The sequence below is a fragment of the Myodes glareolus genome, chromosome 6, assembly GCF_982192425.1.
Source record: "Myodes glareolus chromosome 6, mMyoGla1.1, whole genome shotgun sequence".
Classification (NCBI taxonomy): Eukaryota; Metazoa; Chordata; class Mammalia; order Rodentia; family Cricetidae; genus Myodes; species Myodes glareolus.
This window is the reverse complement of record NC_142031.1, coordinates 21,292,373-21,310,945: the sequence shown is the minus strand read 5'-3', so window position 1 is coordinate 21,310,945 and position 18,573 is coordinate 21,292,373. Positions and strand designations below refer to the sequence as shown.

Below are 18,573 nucleotides of genomic sequence, written 5' to 3'. Positions count from 1 at the left end.
CATCAGATACAGCCAGTTCCAAGGGAGACAAATGGCCAACACAGCTTCATGGCTACCTGTTCTGTAGTCAGCCCTTCCAGAGACCCGCAGGCTACAGCCTGAAGGGGTCAGGTGGGAGAGGACATGAATGTTGTCCTGGAGCAGATGGACACCTAGCCACAGACATGGAGGACAGGGACTGCCCAGATCATAGTGTTCACTTCCATGTGGAGGAGCATGGTGGTTTTGAAAGAGACCAGCAGAGGGTCCTCTGGGAATGTCCAACATGGAATTGGAACTTCACTGGGAGGTGTATTATGTAGAGATAGCCTGGACCAGGAAATGAGAACCTACACAAACCAGCTTCACACATCACACTAATCAATGTGGAGGATGGACAGGGTCTGCCTTGGATCATGGCCCCTCTTCTAAGCCTGAGGACTGAGCTACTGGGGTCTTTCTTACTCTTTTCCCCATATGTTGCTCTCAGCCCCTGGTTCTCCCTATTACCCATCCCCTCTGTAGTTCAGTGAGAGCCTTGAGCCTCAGCCTCAGCATTTGCTGAGATGAACTTGACGAACATTGCTGAACACTCCTTCAAGTCTCCCAATAGTACCCTCAATCGGAGTTAGTCAGAGGTCTTGGGGAAGCTGTATCCAGATAGGACAAGCCTGGTCATGTCATCTGGAGACTAAAAAGAGTGAGACCCTGAGTGAGGTATAGAATTTATGGGATCTCCCAAAGGACCCAGGTTCAGCTGTACCTTGACTGGGTTTTCCCCTCCCCCACCACATAGGATGGCTCTCAGGTCTCTGAACAGCACCTGATGATGCTTAACCCTTTACAACACTCAAGAGGCTTTAAGATGTGCTAGAGAGCATGCTCCACACCAGGCAGCTGGGGACACTGACGGCACATTAAGGTGAACTTTATTTTCACATTACTATACAACTCACTTGGGAGCTTCAAAAAATACAAACCCACAACTTCACTGTTGTCCCCAGAAAGCCCTTTGTGAGGTTACCAGCTGCCTCCCATTGGTCACCAGTTCCATAGATGACCAGAATAACTTGTGTCATTAGTGCAGGCCCCAGTGTGTCCTGACAGTGGTAAGCAGAGGTGTAAATACTCAGGGCCTCTGCCTCTTCCTGGCTTTCCTCAGACAGGGACCCACAGTGCTTCAATGCCTTGACTGTATGCCAGGCAATATGGGTCACAGTCCACTAGCAGATTGTGCTTTCCAACCTAGTTCTGCTGTGTGACTTGCAGGCCCAGACACATCCTGAAGACACTTCTCTGCCTGGGACACAACACAGGATCACAAGGTCTCATCGCTCTGACTTAATAACCCAGGGAGTTGGGAACCCCAAGAAAGACTGAGTATGCTTAGACCAGTCCCTAGAATGCACCTACTATCTTCAGCATGTCTCCAGGACTCATAGAAAGCAGCAGAGAGGAGCCCAGAGCCCTGACCAGTCAAGGAAGTACAGGACTGTAGAGAGGGAGGCCCCAGCCCACCAGATAAACTGGGCCTTCCGTCAGGTCTGTTCCTGAGTGGTGTCCCTTCAAGAAGAGTGAGAGTGTATATAAGGGCCATGTCTTTCAGAACAATCTCAAGTTCATGGTTAACTTACCACTGGCTCAGAAGAAGGTGAAAAAAAAGCCGGCATATTTAATGTTACCACTCCAACTATTTGCAACAGTAACACTGGTGTATTTTGCAAATGTACAATACAGAGAGCACAGTCCAACAGGACTGGTGCCAGGTGACATGCAGCACAGTTCCCCTTCCCCGCCAGACGGTGTCCTTCAACCGAGGAAAGACAGCGCTTAGAGCCTAAGGAAAGCAAGGGACTCGGGGCACTGTGAGGCAGGCAGCTCCCTGCTAGCTGGCCCCAGTCAGGTGCACTGTGCTTATCAGTTCTCTTTCTGTGCAGATGACAGGAGAAAGATGAGCCATGCCGACAGAGGACGGGGCAGGCAGGCTGAGTCACTGGGAGACAGAAGGCCGCCCTCCATGTTGCGGGATTTGCTCTCTGCAGAAATACAAAGTGCTCAGTTTGCAGATCTGCTGGTACGTGACCTCGACGATGACGACAGGACAGGGATGAGAGGAGGGAAATGGGCAGTCCCGGCAGACCAGCAGGGTGATGATGGGCCAGACTGGGCTCCTGATCTCTTGTGACTGGGCAGGCCTGCTGGCTCACAAGGTCCTAGACGCAGCCCACGGTCAGGCGGCAGCTCCTTCCTTTCTGAAAGGGACTCCGCGCAGGCAGAGGCCACAGGCAGTCCTCGGGTCCTAGGCTTAGGAGCACAGCACTGGAGGCTGCGGTGGCTGGAAGGGCTGAAACTGTAAAGTATAGCCCGTGGGTGACTCAGGCACAGGAACGTGGGCAGCATGTGGCCCCAGGGAGTGCATGGTGTCACACATGAAAGCGACAAGAACACAGCTGGGGCATGTGGGGCCTGGCAGCTCACTGGACCATGAGAGGCAGTGGGAGGGGGTTTCACCCGGCCAGGGCCAAGCACTCATTGGCCAGGCGCAGTGATGACACAGGGGTCACGAGCACATGGCTGCATGGAATTACAGTGATCGCTGTTGCCACTCAGAACACAACACGGGACACACACACTGCCCTGGGCCGCCCAGCGCTCACGCCACCCGCCTGCTGGGGCTGGGAATTGGATGAGGGAGTTATGGCATTGGTGGACAAAGATGAGTGGTCACTGTGTTGGGGATGGGTCCCTCTGCCATGTGGGCCATGGGAGGATTGTGGGGGAGGGGAGTGTGGCTCATCATGTACAGAGGGAAGGAATGTAGAGCATGGGATTCAAAGTTATGGCAGCCAGTATAAAGTGTCTACGGATCTGTGGGGCTGAGGTCCTGAGACAGCCAGCTCTAGACTGGTTGCCCCAAGCGCTGGGATAGAGGTGACTGCACTTTGCCTAGTTGCTTACTGGAGATAACTGCAGTTTTAATACTGGTTACTTAGAATAGTACTCTGTTAATAAAAGAGGAGTTTATACAGAGCAGAGAGGGGTATTAGACAGTCAGGTGCTGTGTTACTTGGCACAGTGAGTTATGAGCGTATAAGGTTTCAGCCAGGCTAGAGGGAATTTCTTTGTATGAAAATATGGAAGGATCTGGGTTTGTTCTAGCAGGGTTTTTGGTCTACTCACACATTTATCTAGATTGACTTCCTGTCACTTATGTGGCAGTCCTTAGGAGGTCCCTAGTGCTAGCTTTGTGGATGAAATGCTTATCTTCCACACACAAACACTACCTATACAGTATGTATACATATATTTATATATTTATATATTTATATTATATAAAGTTTACTTACGTATTTTCATCACCCATATCAGGTCTACTTATTATTATTATTATTTTTGCCCACTGCCAGTAACAGAACAGTAACACAGCCAGTCTGCGGTTGGTTGTTGTATCTGACTTTTGTATCTCATGCTTTCTTTGCTAGGCTGAGTTTTCAGATGTGTACAGAGTGAGGGGCTGAGGGCTGACAGCGTGAGAGCCAGTTCCACTTCTCCTTGGTCAGCGCCGTGTCAAGGCCAATGGTGGCTGAGGCCCAGCCTTGGGCCGAGGGAGGACTGGGTGCCAGGGCTAAGCCAGAGTGGGAGCTCTGCTCTGTGGAAGGCAAGCCCATGGATCCACTCAGGCTATGGGGGCAGAGGAAGTGGAAACAGTGGTGCCTTCGGCTGGTCTGAGGCTGGTGCCTGGTAGGCCCTTGTGTGCCTGGTGTGTGATAGGCGACTGCCTAGGCTGTCTACACAACTGTGCTGATGCCGCTGGGCTTGGCCTTGCTGCTGGTGGGGGGCGGTGGGGCAGGAGGTTGCCCATGATGATGCGCTGCATGCCCTGCATGACCAGAGTGAGCTGTGGGCAGGGGCGGGTGACTGTGCGCATGGGTCACGTATGGGGGGTGCCCCCCGTGTGGGCCATGGTGGTACTGGTGGGTGTGCTGCAGGTGTGGGGGTGGGTGGTAGTGGTGGTGGTGGTGATAGGGGGGTGGGTTCTGCTGCGCATGGCAGTATTGTGCATGATGCCCAAGCAGAGGGCCCTCTGAGGGCCCAGGGTGATGGGCGTGAGGGGGTCCTGGGGGAGGGGCCGAGGGTGGGTGGGCCTGGGGAGGGGGCTTCCCTCTCCTGCTCCCAAACAAAGAACCCAGGAGAGAGGAGGAGTTAGGCACGGGCTGGGGGGGGCGAGATGGGCACTCTCGTGTTGAGGTCGCTCTCCGGCGCATGTGAGGACTGCTAATGATGGAGCCCTAAAAAGGAAATTCATAGAAACCAAAATTAAAAGATCTCAAAGCACACAGGCCAGACCAAGTTTTCCAAATTCAGAAGTCACCCACTGACTGCTGGGCCCGAGGATGGGAAGGATGCGGGCTCGGCCTGACAGCCACTGTGCAGGGGCAGCTGGGAACTGGTCCTGATGGAGGTGAGGGGCATCTCCTGTGTGCAACAGCACAAGGATGCTTCTGCTCATGCTGTACCACTGCCAGAGTGAGACATCATCCCACGGGACAGGGTAGGGTGTTGTGAGCATGTGAGGCCAGGGAGTAGCAGTGAGTGTGAAAAAGGAACGAACCTGGTTCCTTTAAAGTTGGGCCATGAACTCTCTTGGGACCTCTGCCATGTGGGGCCCAGAGGTGTCTGGGAAAGTGGTGCCAGACAGGTAGGACCCTATGACCTTATCCCTGGGGGCGGGGGCCATGGCCTAGGACTTTCCTCGCAGCTGCCTGTTACAAACCCAGGAGGAGTAAAAGGTCTGTAGGTTGAGTCAAGGTGTGGGCAGCAGGGAGCAATGGGGGGAATGAATGAAAGCTCATGAAATCCACACTGACTCTTCCTTTCTCTCAGAAACTCCTCCTGTGAGCTAGCTAGCTAGCTAAGCGATTCCATTGTGTCCGACCCCAGACACACAGCCAGTAAAACTCAAGGAAGGAAGCGATGGATGGCGGAGCGTAGGGACAGGCGAGTGGGGCTAACACATCCAACAGTGAGAGCTGAGGATGAGTGAGGGGCGGGTGGCGCTTGCGCCCGGGGCGGGACCTGAAAGCCAGGACGTTCACCATGCTCAGGAACCACAGGGAACAGGGGTTAAGTGGAGATGAAAACACAAAATCCACACCCTCCCTCTGCCCAACCCTTGGGTCAAAACAAGCAGTGAGAGGCATGGATGCTTCTAGGCAGAGAAGCTGCATGCAGGGCGGAGGCAGGCAGGGCGGGAGGGCCAAGTCTGTGTCTCTGCAGGATGGGGAAGGAAGAGCAAAATAAGACAACATAGAAACCAAGGGTGGGTGACACAGGATGGCCAGCTGGATGGGGTGCTTCCTACTTACTTCCACATTGCTCTCTAGCGATCCCGCACTGCTGCGACGCCCTCGCTTCCCTGCCCAGAACATGCAATACCAGAGGTTAGACACGCATACCAGGCCTGGTGCCACTGCCGCCTGCCGCTGCCACTGCCCAGAGCTGGGGCTGGCCCATGTGTCTGCCAGGTAAGGGGCTTGATGGGCTCAGTGGGGAGGCCGGCAGCAGTGCAGTGAGGAGTTTTAAAAACAATGGCGTGAACAAACGCTCAGCGAAAGGGAGAAAATGTTTTTAAAACTAGGTCCAACTTTGTAATGTTTATCCTGAACTGTGGTCTTCCGGGAGGGCGTCTGAGGTGGTGATATGTGTACCACCACCTCAAACTCCTGCCTGCTCACCTGACTCAGTACAGCCAGCCTCAGCTGGGGGTACAACTTCTGCAACAGCACAATGCCCCTGACCCCCAGTGGATTTCATATATATATATATGCATATCCACATGCATGCTTACATATATATATTTCCCTCCTTGCCTTCTGGGGAAGAGCAGTTGGTCAAGGGGAAACTGAGTCTTGGCCCCCTTGTCCTCTGGTGCCTCTGGGGGTACGGTTTAGTTTGTGCAGTGCCCTGCCTCCTGAATCTAGCTCTCCTACCCAGAATACTACAATGCACTCCAAAATGTCTACAATGAGGACACAGAATATGGTAGGTACCCACCCATCAATATATGCTGGCTACGTCAAAGGGAGGTTAGGCCTTCCAATAGCCCACTCATGCCTCAGTGGTCCCTTCAGAAGTCTCTCCTTGACTTCTTGTATGAGGGTGCAGGATCTCCTGTAAGCTTCTGTGGGTGCAGCACTAGCTGAGAGTTGAGTACCAGGCTGTCTGTGTCAGAGGGAAGCTCCAAGGCCGAGACCAGGCATGGGCTACCTCCACCCACAAGGAGAGCTGGTGGGCACTGGAAGATGAAGAGGCTGCTGTGTGCCTGTCTGGTGACCCGGCCTATCAGCAGGGCCTGAAAGCTGCTGTTCCTCAAAGCAGACTGAACTGGACACAACTGTGGGCTTTTCCGCTTACATAACCACTGAGACCAGTCGGGACATGCAGATGTGGAGGAGTAGATCTAGTGCCTTCTTTGCCTGCTGCCCCTAAGCCCCAGATTCACGGTAGAATCTGGGTCAGGGAAAAGAGGGCCATGACGCCGTGTAGATATCAGCTGCTCGGTATCCCCAGTAGAATGGTCCCTTCCTTTGGTGAGAAGAAAGATTTTTTCCCCAACTGCAGGTACAAAAGAGGCTTCCCAATGAGGTCCAGGCCATGACAGAAGTAGACTGTGAGCACAAAGGGTACACCCACTACTGCTTAGGCTCTTGGCCTGTTTTGCCATTTCTGAGATGGCTATTTCCTGACTCCAAACTGCTCTCTGGAGTGATCAGGACTGTGGTACCACACATGCATGAAGAGCATCCCTTCCCTGCTGGCATTTTTCAGACAGGCTCTCAAGCCCCTCCCATGTCTTGGGTTCCCCAGAAAAGATGGGATGGCTTGTATCCTGTAGCCCGAACTGGAGCAGAGAAGCGGCTGCACTGCCCAGTGGAGGCTGTAGTGTCTTCAATTTCATTTTTTCACTTCTCAGCTCTCTCCACAATCAATTATAGAGCAAGCTGTGTGTTCACTGCTGCACCACCACAAGCCTGTTCAAACATTCAGTCAATGGGAGTAAGGCATGCTGGGTGCACAGGCTCACCCCTGCCTGGTCTGCATGGTTCATCTCAAAGGGTCTCATATATTTCTCAATTCCTTGGCTTCATTTCAGAGGGAGGACGAGCTCTCCTTCCTGCACCGTGGCCCTCAAACCTCACTCACTGATGAGGATTTCAGGCCAGTTTAAATTCTTCACAGGCATTGACTTGTCAGTGCAGCTGGGGAAACTGAGGCCAAGGCCTGCCTGTTCAAGAATGGAGCAGAGTAATGGCATAAGCTTCAGGCAACTGACTCCAGAACCCATGCTGCCCAGTCCCTACTGGACATTGTGTAGTAGGCGCTGCAGCTGTTTACCTGCCGTGGGTTCTCACAGACGGACTGCCCTGGTACAGGATACGAAGTCTCCGTGGGAACTTGGTGCTAGTCATTTTAGCTGGGGAGAGCCAGGCTGGGCATGGCTACTACAGTGTCGTCTGATAGGCCCTGGCTCTTGTGGCCCAGGAAAGAGGACAGGCCTCAAGCTGGGTCTCCTTCCCTCTCCCAAAGAGAGGTGTCTATAGATGGGCTTGCTTGTGAGCTATCCCAGGCTATGGCTGGGTCAGGCCTTGTCTGTGGTGGGATGGGTTAAAGGCGGCTGCTCTCAGGCACGCTGCCCCAATATAATGGCAAAGGCCTGCATCTTCATGAGACAGTGCACCTGACCGCCATCACCTCAGGCTTTGCACAGGGGCACAGTGGAGAGTGAGGACAACTTGGCTGCCTGTTGGGAACTGTTGCCCAGGTCAAGAATCCTGCCTCTCCAGGTGCCCTGCCAATGTCTTCCAGGATAAGATGCTGCTTCACTGGACATCACAGGTAGTCTTGGTCTGGACTCAGATGCTTGAGTTTTCTGTCCCTGAAATCCTTGACTTTGTCAGGAAAGTACCAGTAACAATTCAGAGAGCAGCTGCATCAAGGAGCTCCATCCTTGCAGGGATGCAACCAGGCAGGTAATTCTACCTGATCCTTGAGCCTGCTGCCCTGGGTCTCAGTCACAGCAGGGCTACTGCACAGACTCAAACCACCCCAGGGCCCAAGCAGTCGAGTGACATGGGCTGGGTTGAACAGGCCACTGGGAAGCTAGTGGTTCTCAACCAGGGGTGATTTGACACCTGGCATTTCTGGAGATGCAACAGGCTGTCATGACTGAGAAGGTGCTGCTGGCCTCAGTGAAGCAGGCACAGTTCAATGGCAGGCAGTCATTTGCCCCAGAGTGACTTCAGTGCCCAGGTTGAGAAGCCCTGGCTTAAACCCTCATGCTGGTGGTATCGGATTCTCATTATGGGAAAAAAAATGACAAAAGCAAAGGAAACTCAAAGAGGATAAAACAATTTCCTAAGGAATGAGGAAGCAGTATGAGGCAGAGCTGTGGTGGGAGGGCTGGGAGGGAGTGCTGGGCAGGCTGAGGGCCCCACCTCACAGAAGGATCGAGGCCATACTGCTCTGTGCACATTGACTGGTGAGACACTTGTGGTAGCTAAGGGGCTGCTGCTCTGACAGCACCTGCTTCCACTCCCACTCCAAGGCTGCATGAGTGCACTGGTAGCATCTTCCTGAGGCTCACAATACTCTCTACCTCTAAGAAATCTACGCGGTTGAGGGTTCCTGCTTTCTGGGGCTAAATGGCAAATTAAACTATAGAAATAAGGAAATACCACTGACAGTGAACAGCTTCCACCAGGTTTTCCCCACACTCTGCCATACACCTACTGTGGCAGTGGCTTTAGGCTAGACAGAGGCCTGGAATTCTCAGGAAAAGAGCCCTACAAGAAGCAAAACCAGGACAGTGGCAAAGGGGGTTCCCAGACAGTAGGCTTCGTTCCATTTCATTCATTAGCATAGAACACACAGCAGTGGAGAGCACATGGGACGCACCAGCCTGATGCTCTTAGCCTTAGCGCGATAGATATGGGGACGGGGAGGGAGTGATAAAGACCCCGGGAGAAGTAGGAAATGGGGTGCCATCCCTAGCTGTCTTGCCCAGACTGTCCCTTGGACACTTTTGTGTTCCGCTACAGTCCTGGGATGCTCATGGACCTCCAAGAGAACTGTGTCCATGCCTGAGCAGCCCTTTCCAGCACCATGCCTGCCCATGGATGCCAGGCCTTAGTCCTGCATGCACCGGCTGAGAGGCTGCTTCTCAGCTCAGCTCTTACCCGCTTCTGAGAGGTCTCTCAGGGAGCTGCTGAGGGCGCTGCGCTTGAGGCCCTCGCCACTGGCATAGCTGTCATCCAGGCAGGCCCTGCTCAGCGTTCCGTTGCCTGATTCCTTTTTGAGGCTGGAGCACTGTGACATGCTGGGCCGCACGACACCCTTCTGCTTCTCGAGCTCCGCTGGAACAGAGCAGGAGGACCAGTGAGAGGCAGTGGCCACTGTCCCGGGCCCTAACTCCTGGGATAGGGGAGGAGATTCCTGGAAAAGCGGGGCATCATAGCATCCCGGACAAGAAATGAGCTCTAGGCAGTGCCTGGAGGCCAGCTGCCCGTGATAACAAAGAATAGCTAGCATGTTTAGGCTCAGGAGGGCTGCAAGTTAGGCCTGTGTTGAGAGAGGAGTCAGAGAAATAGGTAGGGCATTGCAAGTTTGTGGAGACGTAGAGCTAGGGCCCCAACAGTCACTGGACTAGAATGAGGATAAGAATGGCATAAACTCAACTCCACAGTGACCAGAAACAAGGGTTAGGCTAAGGCAAGCAGTATGCTGAGGGGAAGGATGGCTCCCCAAGGACTGCCCTGGCACATTGTTGAGGAGACAAAGGCCTGGATAACTCATTGCTGGGTCTCAGGGAGTCCTGGCACCAACCACCTCTGAACATTGTCATTGGCACCTAACAGGAAGGCTCCCTGGGAAGACCTCTTGAGACTTAGGAGTTATGGAGTGCCTCTCAATGTCCTGCTTGGGACTTACACTCTATCCGGTGTTTCTCCATCTCTTGCACTTCAGCAACAGACTCCCGCAGGTCATCAGTGAACTTCTTCCGGTCCTGAGGATTGGGAGCGTTGAAGTTTATTAGCACTTTGATATCTGCTCCAGGGACAGCAGACGTCAGCCGGATGCCATTGGGGTAGTCTGCAGGGGAGGAGAGGAAGGGCCATGGAGTCAGCAGTCACTGTATGGTCCACTGGCCAGAGAACAAGGATGGTGTACCTTGGGATGGGCCCTGAAGTGGCCTCTACAGAGGCAGAACCATAGCAGGAAATGGCCTTCTCCCCAAGATATTCAGCTTACCCCAAAGCCCATGGTCACTACCAGTCACCAAGTCCTGGAAGACAGTGGCATCCTCAGCTGTGTGGTGTCTTATCCTTTCCCCCACGACACTCTGGACAACAGCCATTTATTCCTGAAAGACTTTCAGTCATGGCTGGCGCCCTTAGGGGTGCCATGTCCCCTACCCTGTATCAAACAATCTCTCTCAGTGGCTCGGCTTTCTTGGAAGTAGAGGCCTCTGATGAGCATCTCCCTGAGCACTTGGAAAGAGAGCTGAGAGACACCAAGCTGAAGCCCAAGGTATCTAAATCTAATGTGAAAATTTAGATATAGACGCAGCAACTTTAAATTGTTCAAATCACAAAGGATTTACTGAGCGAGGCACTCCCACTGCAGGAGCTGGTGCTGTCACCAGGCATCTGAGCTGGGGGCATATGACATATGACCACCACATAGGATGTACCGAGTGAGGCACTCCCACTGCAGGAGCTGGTGCTGTCACCTGGTATCTGAGTTGGGGGCATATGACATACGATCATCAGCATTCACAGCCTGGCTTCACTCTTGGGCCCACTAGGTCCCTGGCCTGAGCAGACTGAGTTGATGCAAACTTTGCTGGCACCAAGGTAAGAAAGGGCTGTGAGGAGACAGGACAAGCATCTTTCTATCCCTCAGTCTGAGGAACAAGAGGGCTGAAAGCCTCAATGCAGGCTGCTAGGACTGTGCTTCTGGTAGTCAACTGTGGTGAGTTTTTGAACCTGCAGGTTTCTGGAAGGCTGATCAGAAGATGGTACCAGCCTGTGCTGAGACAAGAAGGGGTCCACACTACTACAAGCACCTCAGCCCTGCCACACTAAGCAGAGCAACTGTCCCAGCTTGGGGACTTCTGACCGAAGAGACAAAGGAGAAACAGGAAGCAGGCTGGGGAGAAGGGGTCAGACCTAAGCAATAACAACAGCTCAAGAGGCAGGAGCCAGCTCTGGGTTCAACTACTACACTGTGAGAGCCACTGTGGGGGTTCCTATAGGGTAGGCAGTACTGTGCCCACATTACAGGTGGCTGAGCTCCCAGTTCACTGAATGCTTCTCTTGGACATGCCACAGATAAACCCACTTCTGCCTGGTCAAACCCTGGTCCCTGGGAAAGTACTACTCTTTTCATCTAGTCTGTCCTGAGAAGGACAGAATGTGTACCCAGAAGGCTTGCATCCTAGCTGGAGGTGACAGGGACAAGGGGGGAAAGTGCTCTCTCACATCCCACAGGTCCCAGGGACTCACACTGGTTCTCGAAGAGCAGGACTTGCATTCCATAGAGGGAGAAGGACTGCCGGAAGCTGTATGTCACCGAGTTCTTCTTCTTCTGGAAGATCTTGGTGACCTAGGGCAGCAGATATGGAGTGAAGCTGCAGTGTCTGTGGGGAGGCTGGTGTCCTTGTGCCATCACAGCTAACACCAAAGCAAAAGACACAGAGGGCCCGGTGCCCATGCCTGAAAATGGGCAGCTAAGGCAAAGTGGTGCTGATTTCAGAGCCGTTCCTAACAGCAAGACCATCGCCTCCAGACCAGCAGAAAGCCTGTCCCATGAAAGAAGCTCTCTACACATGAAGACACTTAAGAGTTGGGATGACTTGTTCAAGGGTTCAAACCTTCATGCCTGAGTTGAGGTATCTGTCCATCACAACAGGCATTGCTATCATAGAGACCAGAAGCCAGTCAGTGTGGTAACTGTGCTGGTTAGCTTATGACATATTGACATATTAGAGTCATCTGAGAAGAAAGAATCTTAATTGAGACAGCTCCTGTATTACAGTGGCTGGTAGGCAAGTCAATGGGGCATTTCTTGATTGAGGCAGGAGGGCCACCCCTGGGCAGGTGGTCCTGGATTGTATGAGAGAGCAAACTGAGGAAGCCAGTAAGCAGTGTTTCTCTATGGTCTCTGCTTTGTTTTGGTTCTTGCCCTGACTTCCTTTCGTGAACTATGGTGTAGGAGGGTCTTCTATGTGTTACTTTCATTGGTTAAATAAAGAAACTGCCTTGGCTTTTTGATAGGGCATAATTTAGATAGGTGGAGTAGACCGAACAGAATGCTGGGAGAAAGAAAGAAAGCAGAGTCAGGCAGACACCATGGCGCTCCTCTCTGAGATGGACACTGGTTAGACTCATGCCGGTAAGCCACAGTCCAGTGGCAATACACATTCATGGAAATGGGTTAAACAAATATGTTAAGAGTTAGCCAATAACAGGTTGGAACAATGGGCCAGGCAGTGTTTAAATGAATACAGTTTCTGTGTACTTATTTCGGGTAAAGCTAGCCAGGCGGCCGGGAGCCGGGCAGGATGAAAAGCAGCCCATTCTTTTACAACAAACTAAGCTAAACTAAACCTTTTCCTCATCAAGTTAAGTTGCTTTCGATCGTGGTGTTTATTACCACATAGAAAGCAAACTAGAAGAGAAATCCTACTTGAGGTAGGGAAGCACTTTCTTGCCAGCTTGGGTGTGTGTGACCTATTGAGCCTGATGGAGTGCTACACTGCCCAGTACCAGTGATACACTTGGAAATGCCATATGTAGGCTGGAGATTGTTCCACTAGAAGTCTTAGTTTTATGGGATCTGTAGCTATGTGGAGCTCTCCTGGAAAGGGGCCTGCAGTGCTCAGGGTGAAGAGTCCTTCAACACTGAGGTTCTCTGGAGTCTGGCACCCTTGATGTTCACATGGAACAAGGAACACCCCTGTTCATTGGTGAGTCAGAGCCTCTCTCTTGAACTGAATTACTATGGACCAGAGCCTTTGCTCAGGCATGGGCATAAGGACATCTGGGCCCTGATAGCCCCCAACACCACATACCACCAGGAGGTCATTGAACAGGAAGATTTCTCTCTGATGCAGTCCCAGCTTCTGGGGTTTATTGGGGTCCGGAACTTCAAAAAGCCGGCAGTAGCAGACCAGTCGTCGATGGGGAAGAGAGAGCACCTGTGCAGGGAAAGACATGTGACTATGGTCACCTGCCCTAGGGGGTCTGGATGGGAGGGAATATTCTATCACCATCCCCAAAAGCACTCTAAGATTCCTGACCTCTGCTCTCCTGCAGGATTTAAATAGCACCTGTGCCTGCTACACCCCCTTCCCTCCCTAACACACCACAGAGAACTCATGGCCAGAGATGAAGTCATATATTCTGACTCCTCCAAAAGCACCTTCTTTTACTGGTGCTGTTTCTGCAGACAACCTTCCCAGAGTCCTCTCTAGATGAGGAAACTGAGGCATGTAGAATTGGAAGTTGCTACAGGACACCACAGAGTCTTGTTCTGATTTGAATCCCCAAAGACATCTACCAAAACCCTACCCCTCTGATGCCTTCTAATGCCTGCTGGTCAGGGCCTTGTCCTGTACTCTGCACATATCACCATTGAGTCATAGGAGCATCCCCACAACTTTACCATAGCCAAGCTATTACCCTCCAGGCCAAATTGTAAGCCAGTATTCTGGGGTAGCAGGGGCACACCATTAGCAAGGCCCAGCATTACTCTAGGAGTCCTAGCTCTCACAGGACACAGACGGTTTGGGCCTGCTCACAGGAAGTCAGCTATCTGTCAGCTGCTTGGTGGAACCGCTAAGTTCAATACTTCATTTTGGGGAGAGACAGACAGTGTGGCCAATCTGGCATGCTCAGGAAGCTCAGTATGAGGGCAGATGGAAGGTGTAGGTTTCAGGGGGCAAGAGAATAGGGTGCTGAGTCTTTCCTTGGGCAGTCTGAGATAGGGCTGTCCTGGGAGGGCTGAGGACAGGTAGGTGGGTATAATGGAGACCTTCAGGGATGTGCCTGTTTGTATATTCTGGGACACATGGATAGTCAAACATAGGGTGGCTGGGACAGTGAAGGAATGAAGTGAGGGGCAGGGAAAGGAGTGGGGGAGGCAGTAAGGTCCATGGTGGTCACATAAAAGTCCTCTCAGCCACCATCACTTCCTTGTATGCCTAAGGTCTCAGGACCCACAGAAGTAAGAGGCTGGATAATTATGAAACTGAGATTCAGCTCTCTGTGGAAATTTGGACTCTGTAGCAGCACCTTGGTATAAGAGAGGAACTGGAGATCAGAGAAAGAACAAAGAAATACTCACACAGCCAAGCCCGTGATGCAGGGATCCGATCTGCAGGAAAACCACAAAAACTAAATTGACATTCCCATTCTCAATTGTAGTTTGTGTCCCTCCCTCTGCCCAGAATACCTGCTTTTCTCTCCACCTACCAGGCTGCCCAGGAGTACTACCAAAAGGAGGCCCTGCTCTCTGTGGTCTCTTGGAGGATCTAAGGGCATCCTTAGGCCAGTGTTGAGCAGGCACAGACCACAAGCCACTGTGGCCCATTAGTCACCAAGGCCTCATGTTCTCAGGTGGGCAGCTCCAATTCTTAAACACCAGAGGAACTACTCAGAAAATGCTCCAGGCCAGGAGGGTCCTTCCAGTGGTGACTGAACTGATCCAGGATTGCATTAAGGGGTAGAGGATCGGGCCCAATGCATACCGGTTTCTTCCCCACGATGAGCTTTTCAACCTTCTGCACCTGGGACACATGGTCCTCATTGGTCTTCAGTTCCCGCTTACGGATCCGCTCATAGATCCCAATCAGCGTCTCCCGGGGAATGTCTTCACCATCGTCCACACCTGGTCAAGGGAAAGTGAGGAGGCATGAGAGTGGCTGGGTTTGGGCAACAGAGTTTCCATTCAGTTTGGGGCCCCCAAGCAGACCTTGGATTCACACATTTCTAGCAGGAACTAGGAGAGCAAACCTCTTCCTGGTCTTGGAAGGGACCTTCCGAGGTCCCTGCTTGTGGGTCTTCTTGAGTCCTCCCACCAGAACCAGCAGATCACAGAACAGGGCTGCGTTACCTTCTACGCCATGTCCACAGGCCTTTGTAGACATGTTTTACAAATGAAGCAAAGCCTGTGACATTGCCACAAAGGGTCCAACTCCACAGGTGAGGTTAGGGCAGTGGCTCTCAACCTTCCTAATGCTACGAACCTTTAATACAGATCCTCAATGTGGTGGTGAGGACCCATAAAGTTATGTTTGCTGCTACTTCATAACTGTATTTTTGCTACTGTTATGAATGGTAATATCAATACTGGTTGGTAATGTAATGTAAATATCTGATAAGCCACTCCTGTGGGGGTCACAACCCACATGTTGAGAACCATTGGGCTACTGTGCACAGGTTATGTGGCCTGAAGTGTGAGTTCAGGCTCTGAGAGATTTGAAGCTAAGTCCTCTTCATGTCCCTTCACACCTCATAGCTATGGGTAAGTGACCCAGTCTCTTGGGTTTGGTGTTCTTTGAATCATTAAGAGCATCGGTTAATACATGGGCTTGTCACAGAGAAACGAGGGAGGCTCATGGTGTGTCTAGCAACCTCAACAGAGCTGTGGCTACTTCTGGTGTCACCATCCCATGGAAGAGGCTAGGCCAGACTATAACTAGGCCACTATAACCCCAAGCACATAAACCACCTTTTCCCCTACAGTAAAAATTTTGGGGGGAAGAGAAACGCTCAGGAGAGCAGGCTCTCTGCAGCAAATCAACCCTAAGGATAGAGAGCAGGCTCCCTGTAGCAAACTTCCTCAGCCTGCACAGGACCGGGACTGTGAGGACTGTGACCTCCCATAGAACATGCCCACCAGAATCAGCACTTCTAACCTCCTCTTCTCCACTGACTGCTTTTGAGGAGCTTGTGTCATGGGAGAAGAGACACATACCAGCCTAGTGGTGGCATTGCTGTTTTCCTCTCAAAGGCTGAGTGACCAAGTTCCCACCCACTTCCTACATCAGCCACTCAGACACCTTACTGTGTGCTCCTCAGACAAGAACCAAAGAGGTACAGCATAATGAGAACAGATGCTCTCCACAGATGGGCTCAGTTCCTAGGGCTCTGCTCAGGCCAAGACCCTCAGAGATGTGGCCTTGGTAAGGCAGGGGCTACACTGGAGAAACTTTCACTTTCTGTTTTTCAAAGATAGATTATGGCTGGCAAGATGGCTCAGTGGATAAGTGATGGCCTAAGTTTGATGCCTGGGACCCACAGGGTGGGAGGAGAGAACCGACTCCCCTCAATTGTTCTCTGACCTCCATACACATGCCTTAGCAACACAGGTCTCCTCAGGACTGAGAGTTGATTTCTTCTTACCACCTCTGAGCACTCGGACACACATTCACACAAATACATAAAATGTAATTTAAAGAAAAACACAAAAGTTGAAGCCTCCAAGATGTTGAACAAGTCCCCTTCACCATTTTTGAACACCACAGGGCCTCCCTGCTACTCGCACTGTTGGGTAAACTGAGGAAAACTGTTGAGGAAACATGTGCTGGGGGGTTGCCTCCCTCAGAAGCTCCCTGACTTAGGACTAGACCCTGTCCTGCCCCTATCAATCACCTACTGTGACTCTGGGCCTATCACTCCCTATAAGCCTTCAGTTCCCTCTGAAGCACAGGTCAGATGGGACCAAAGATACACAAGCTCCTGACCGGAAAAGAGGTAGCTAGAGCTGATGGAGCAATGGTTTCCCTAGGAGTGGGGTGCTCAGCCCTACTCTGCCTAGCTGGATTACAACACTACTCTTATCCCAAACAGCTGGGTCCACATTGAGAAAGGGAGAGGGAGGAAAGAGAAGGGGGAAGGGGAGGGGGAAGGGAGAAGGGGGAGAGGAACAACGAGAGAGAGAGAGAGAAGAGAGAGAGACTCAGGCACTGCCTTGAAGATGGTTGACCTCAAACATCTCACCCAGTCACCCTGTACCTCTTGGAGTCTTCTTCCTCCAGGAAAAGAGTTCTGGCTTTTCAACCAAGGGTCACCACAAAAATTAGTTTGGTCCAGCAAGAGAATCTGGGAAAGACAGGGCCTGTGGCCAGCAGCAGAGGCAGCCACTAGCACCCTGGCTTCTGCCTTACCACCTGGGTCTCGGGAGGGTGTCCCTGCACTTCTGCCTTCTGTCTCCCTCCTGGTGGTACAACTCCTTAGGAATCATAAGCTTCCTTGGTCAACACGCAACCACAGGCTTCATGCAATGAGGACTCTGGCCCTGACCCACTCAGCACTATTCCCCCTCCCCCATAGGATCTGCAGGAACCATTGGTGTGTGTCTAGATCTAAGCTGGGGCCACTGCCCAGGGGATGTGGGGTGTTCCTAGCCTTTCTGCTACAGTGAGTAAAGATACCATAAAAGTTCATAGGAACTGGAGAGTACCATCCAGGAGCATCTTCCTGCACAGGGGGACAGATGACAGCCACAGTAAGCACTCAAGAATCTGATAAAGTGGGCCTGCTTTGCTTCTTTAGGTAATATACACACTACCTCCAGTGATGGTCTCACCTGCAGCCAAAGGCAGCATCTCTCCAGCTGGGAAGCAATATTCTACTTCCTTGACAATACATGGGGTTTCCTACCACTACCTTTGTAAGCAAACACCATGCTGACAGGAAAGGCAGAGAGGGCTCCCTTTCAAAATGCATCCATTAGGTAAATGTCCACAGAAGGAAGGTCCTCTCTGCCCTTGGAACAAGCAGACACTGCTCCCCCTGTGGTGAAGGGCATGTATGGCACAGGCTACACTCCACTCTAAAGGGCTCATTGAACCCAGATCTCAGATATACGTGATCCTCTCAGTGTGTCTGAGTCCTCAGGGCAGGAGAGCAAGGCTAGGTGACAGGATGTCCTGCTCCTGGCTCACCTCGGAGGTTCTTGACAAAGTCCTCCAGCTTCATCTTGCGCTCAGGCTTGACATTGGGGCTGTACATGTCTGTGTTGAGCAGAATGATGGCGAAGGCCAGGATGAAGATGGTGTCTGGGTTCCGGAACTGCCGTACCACTCCAGGGTTGCAGACACAGTACCGCTGGCTGGGAGGACAGGGAGCTGGTTAGGATCACCTAAGCCTTGCACGGGAACTGTCTTAACACCAGCCTCTCCCACCCTCATCCCACTGAGATTGCTGACTGCCCGGGAACGACAGCTCCCTGGGATCCAGGTGCTGTTGTAGGGATGTACTTCACCTATGGGACAGGCTGGCACGTAAATTTCCAAGGCCGTGTCCCTCGTTCTCTTGCCTGGAGTGGGGACATCTCAGTGAGGGTGACGTTGGTCATCTAGGGCCATGGGGAGGAGGCCAGCTTCCCTTCACTATGACCCCACAGTCTAGTCACTTGCTCTGCCCCTCTCATTATCACACCATCCTCCCACACAGTCTACTGGAGACTCCATGAACGGGCAGGGACAGAGCAGACAATGCCCATAAGCAGCATAGCAGCAATTCCTCC

At 52.2% G+C, this 18,573-nt stretch overlaps 1 protein-coding gene across 15 annotated transcripts in view; it reads right to left on the bottom strand.

Annotated features, from left to right (window-relative positions):
* Positions 1-891: 891 nt before the first annotated feature.
* The window catches only part of Iqsec1 (IQ motif and Sec7 domain ArfGEF 1), a 334,563-nt gene continuing 316,881 nt past the window's right edge, over positions 892-18,573 (bottom strand). For 9 of the 15 annotated variants that reach the window (XM_087907044.1, XM_087907045.1, XM_085690582.2 and 6 more), the window contains 9 exons: positions 17,990-18,156; positions 14,789-14,928; positions 14,386-14,415; positions 13,112-13,237; positions 11,544-11,643; positions 9,967-10,128; positions 9,216-9,392; positions 5,346-5,395; positions 2,187-4,268 (listed from right to left, as the gene is read on the bottom strand). In XM_087907044.1, the coding sequence (XP_087763170.1) occupies positions 3,768-4,268; positions 5,346-5,395; positions 9,216-9,392; positions 9,967-10,128; positions 11,544-11,643; positions 13,112-13,237; positions 14,386-14,415; positions 14,789-14,928; positions 17,990-18,156 (1,453 nt within the window). In that variant the 3' untranslated portion in view covers positions 2,187-3,767. Of the gene's footprint in view, positions 4,269-5,345; positions 5,396-5,421; positions 7,265-9,215; positions 9,393-9,966; positions 10,129-11,543; positions 11,644-13,111; positions 13,238-14,385; positions 14,416-14,788; positions 14,929-17,989; positions 18,157-18,573 lie in introns of those variants that run through there. The other 6 variants (XM_087907048.1, XM_085690584.2, XM_048416448.3 and 3 more) reach the window with 4 other exon arrangements.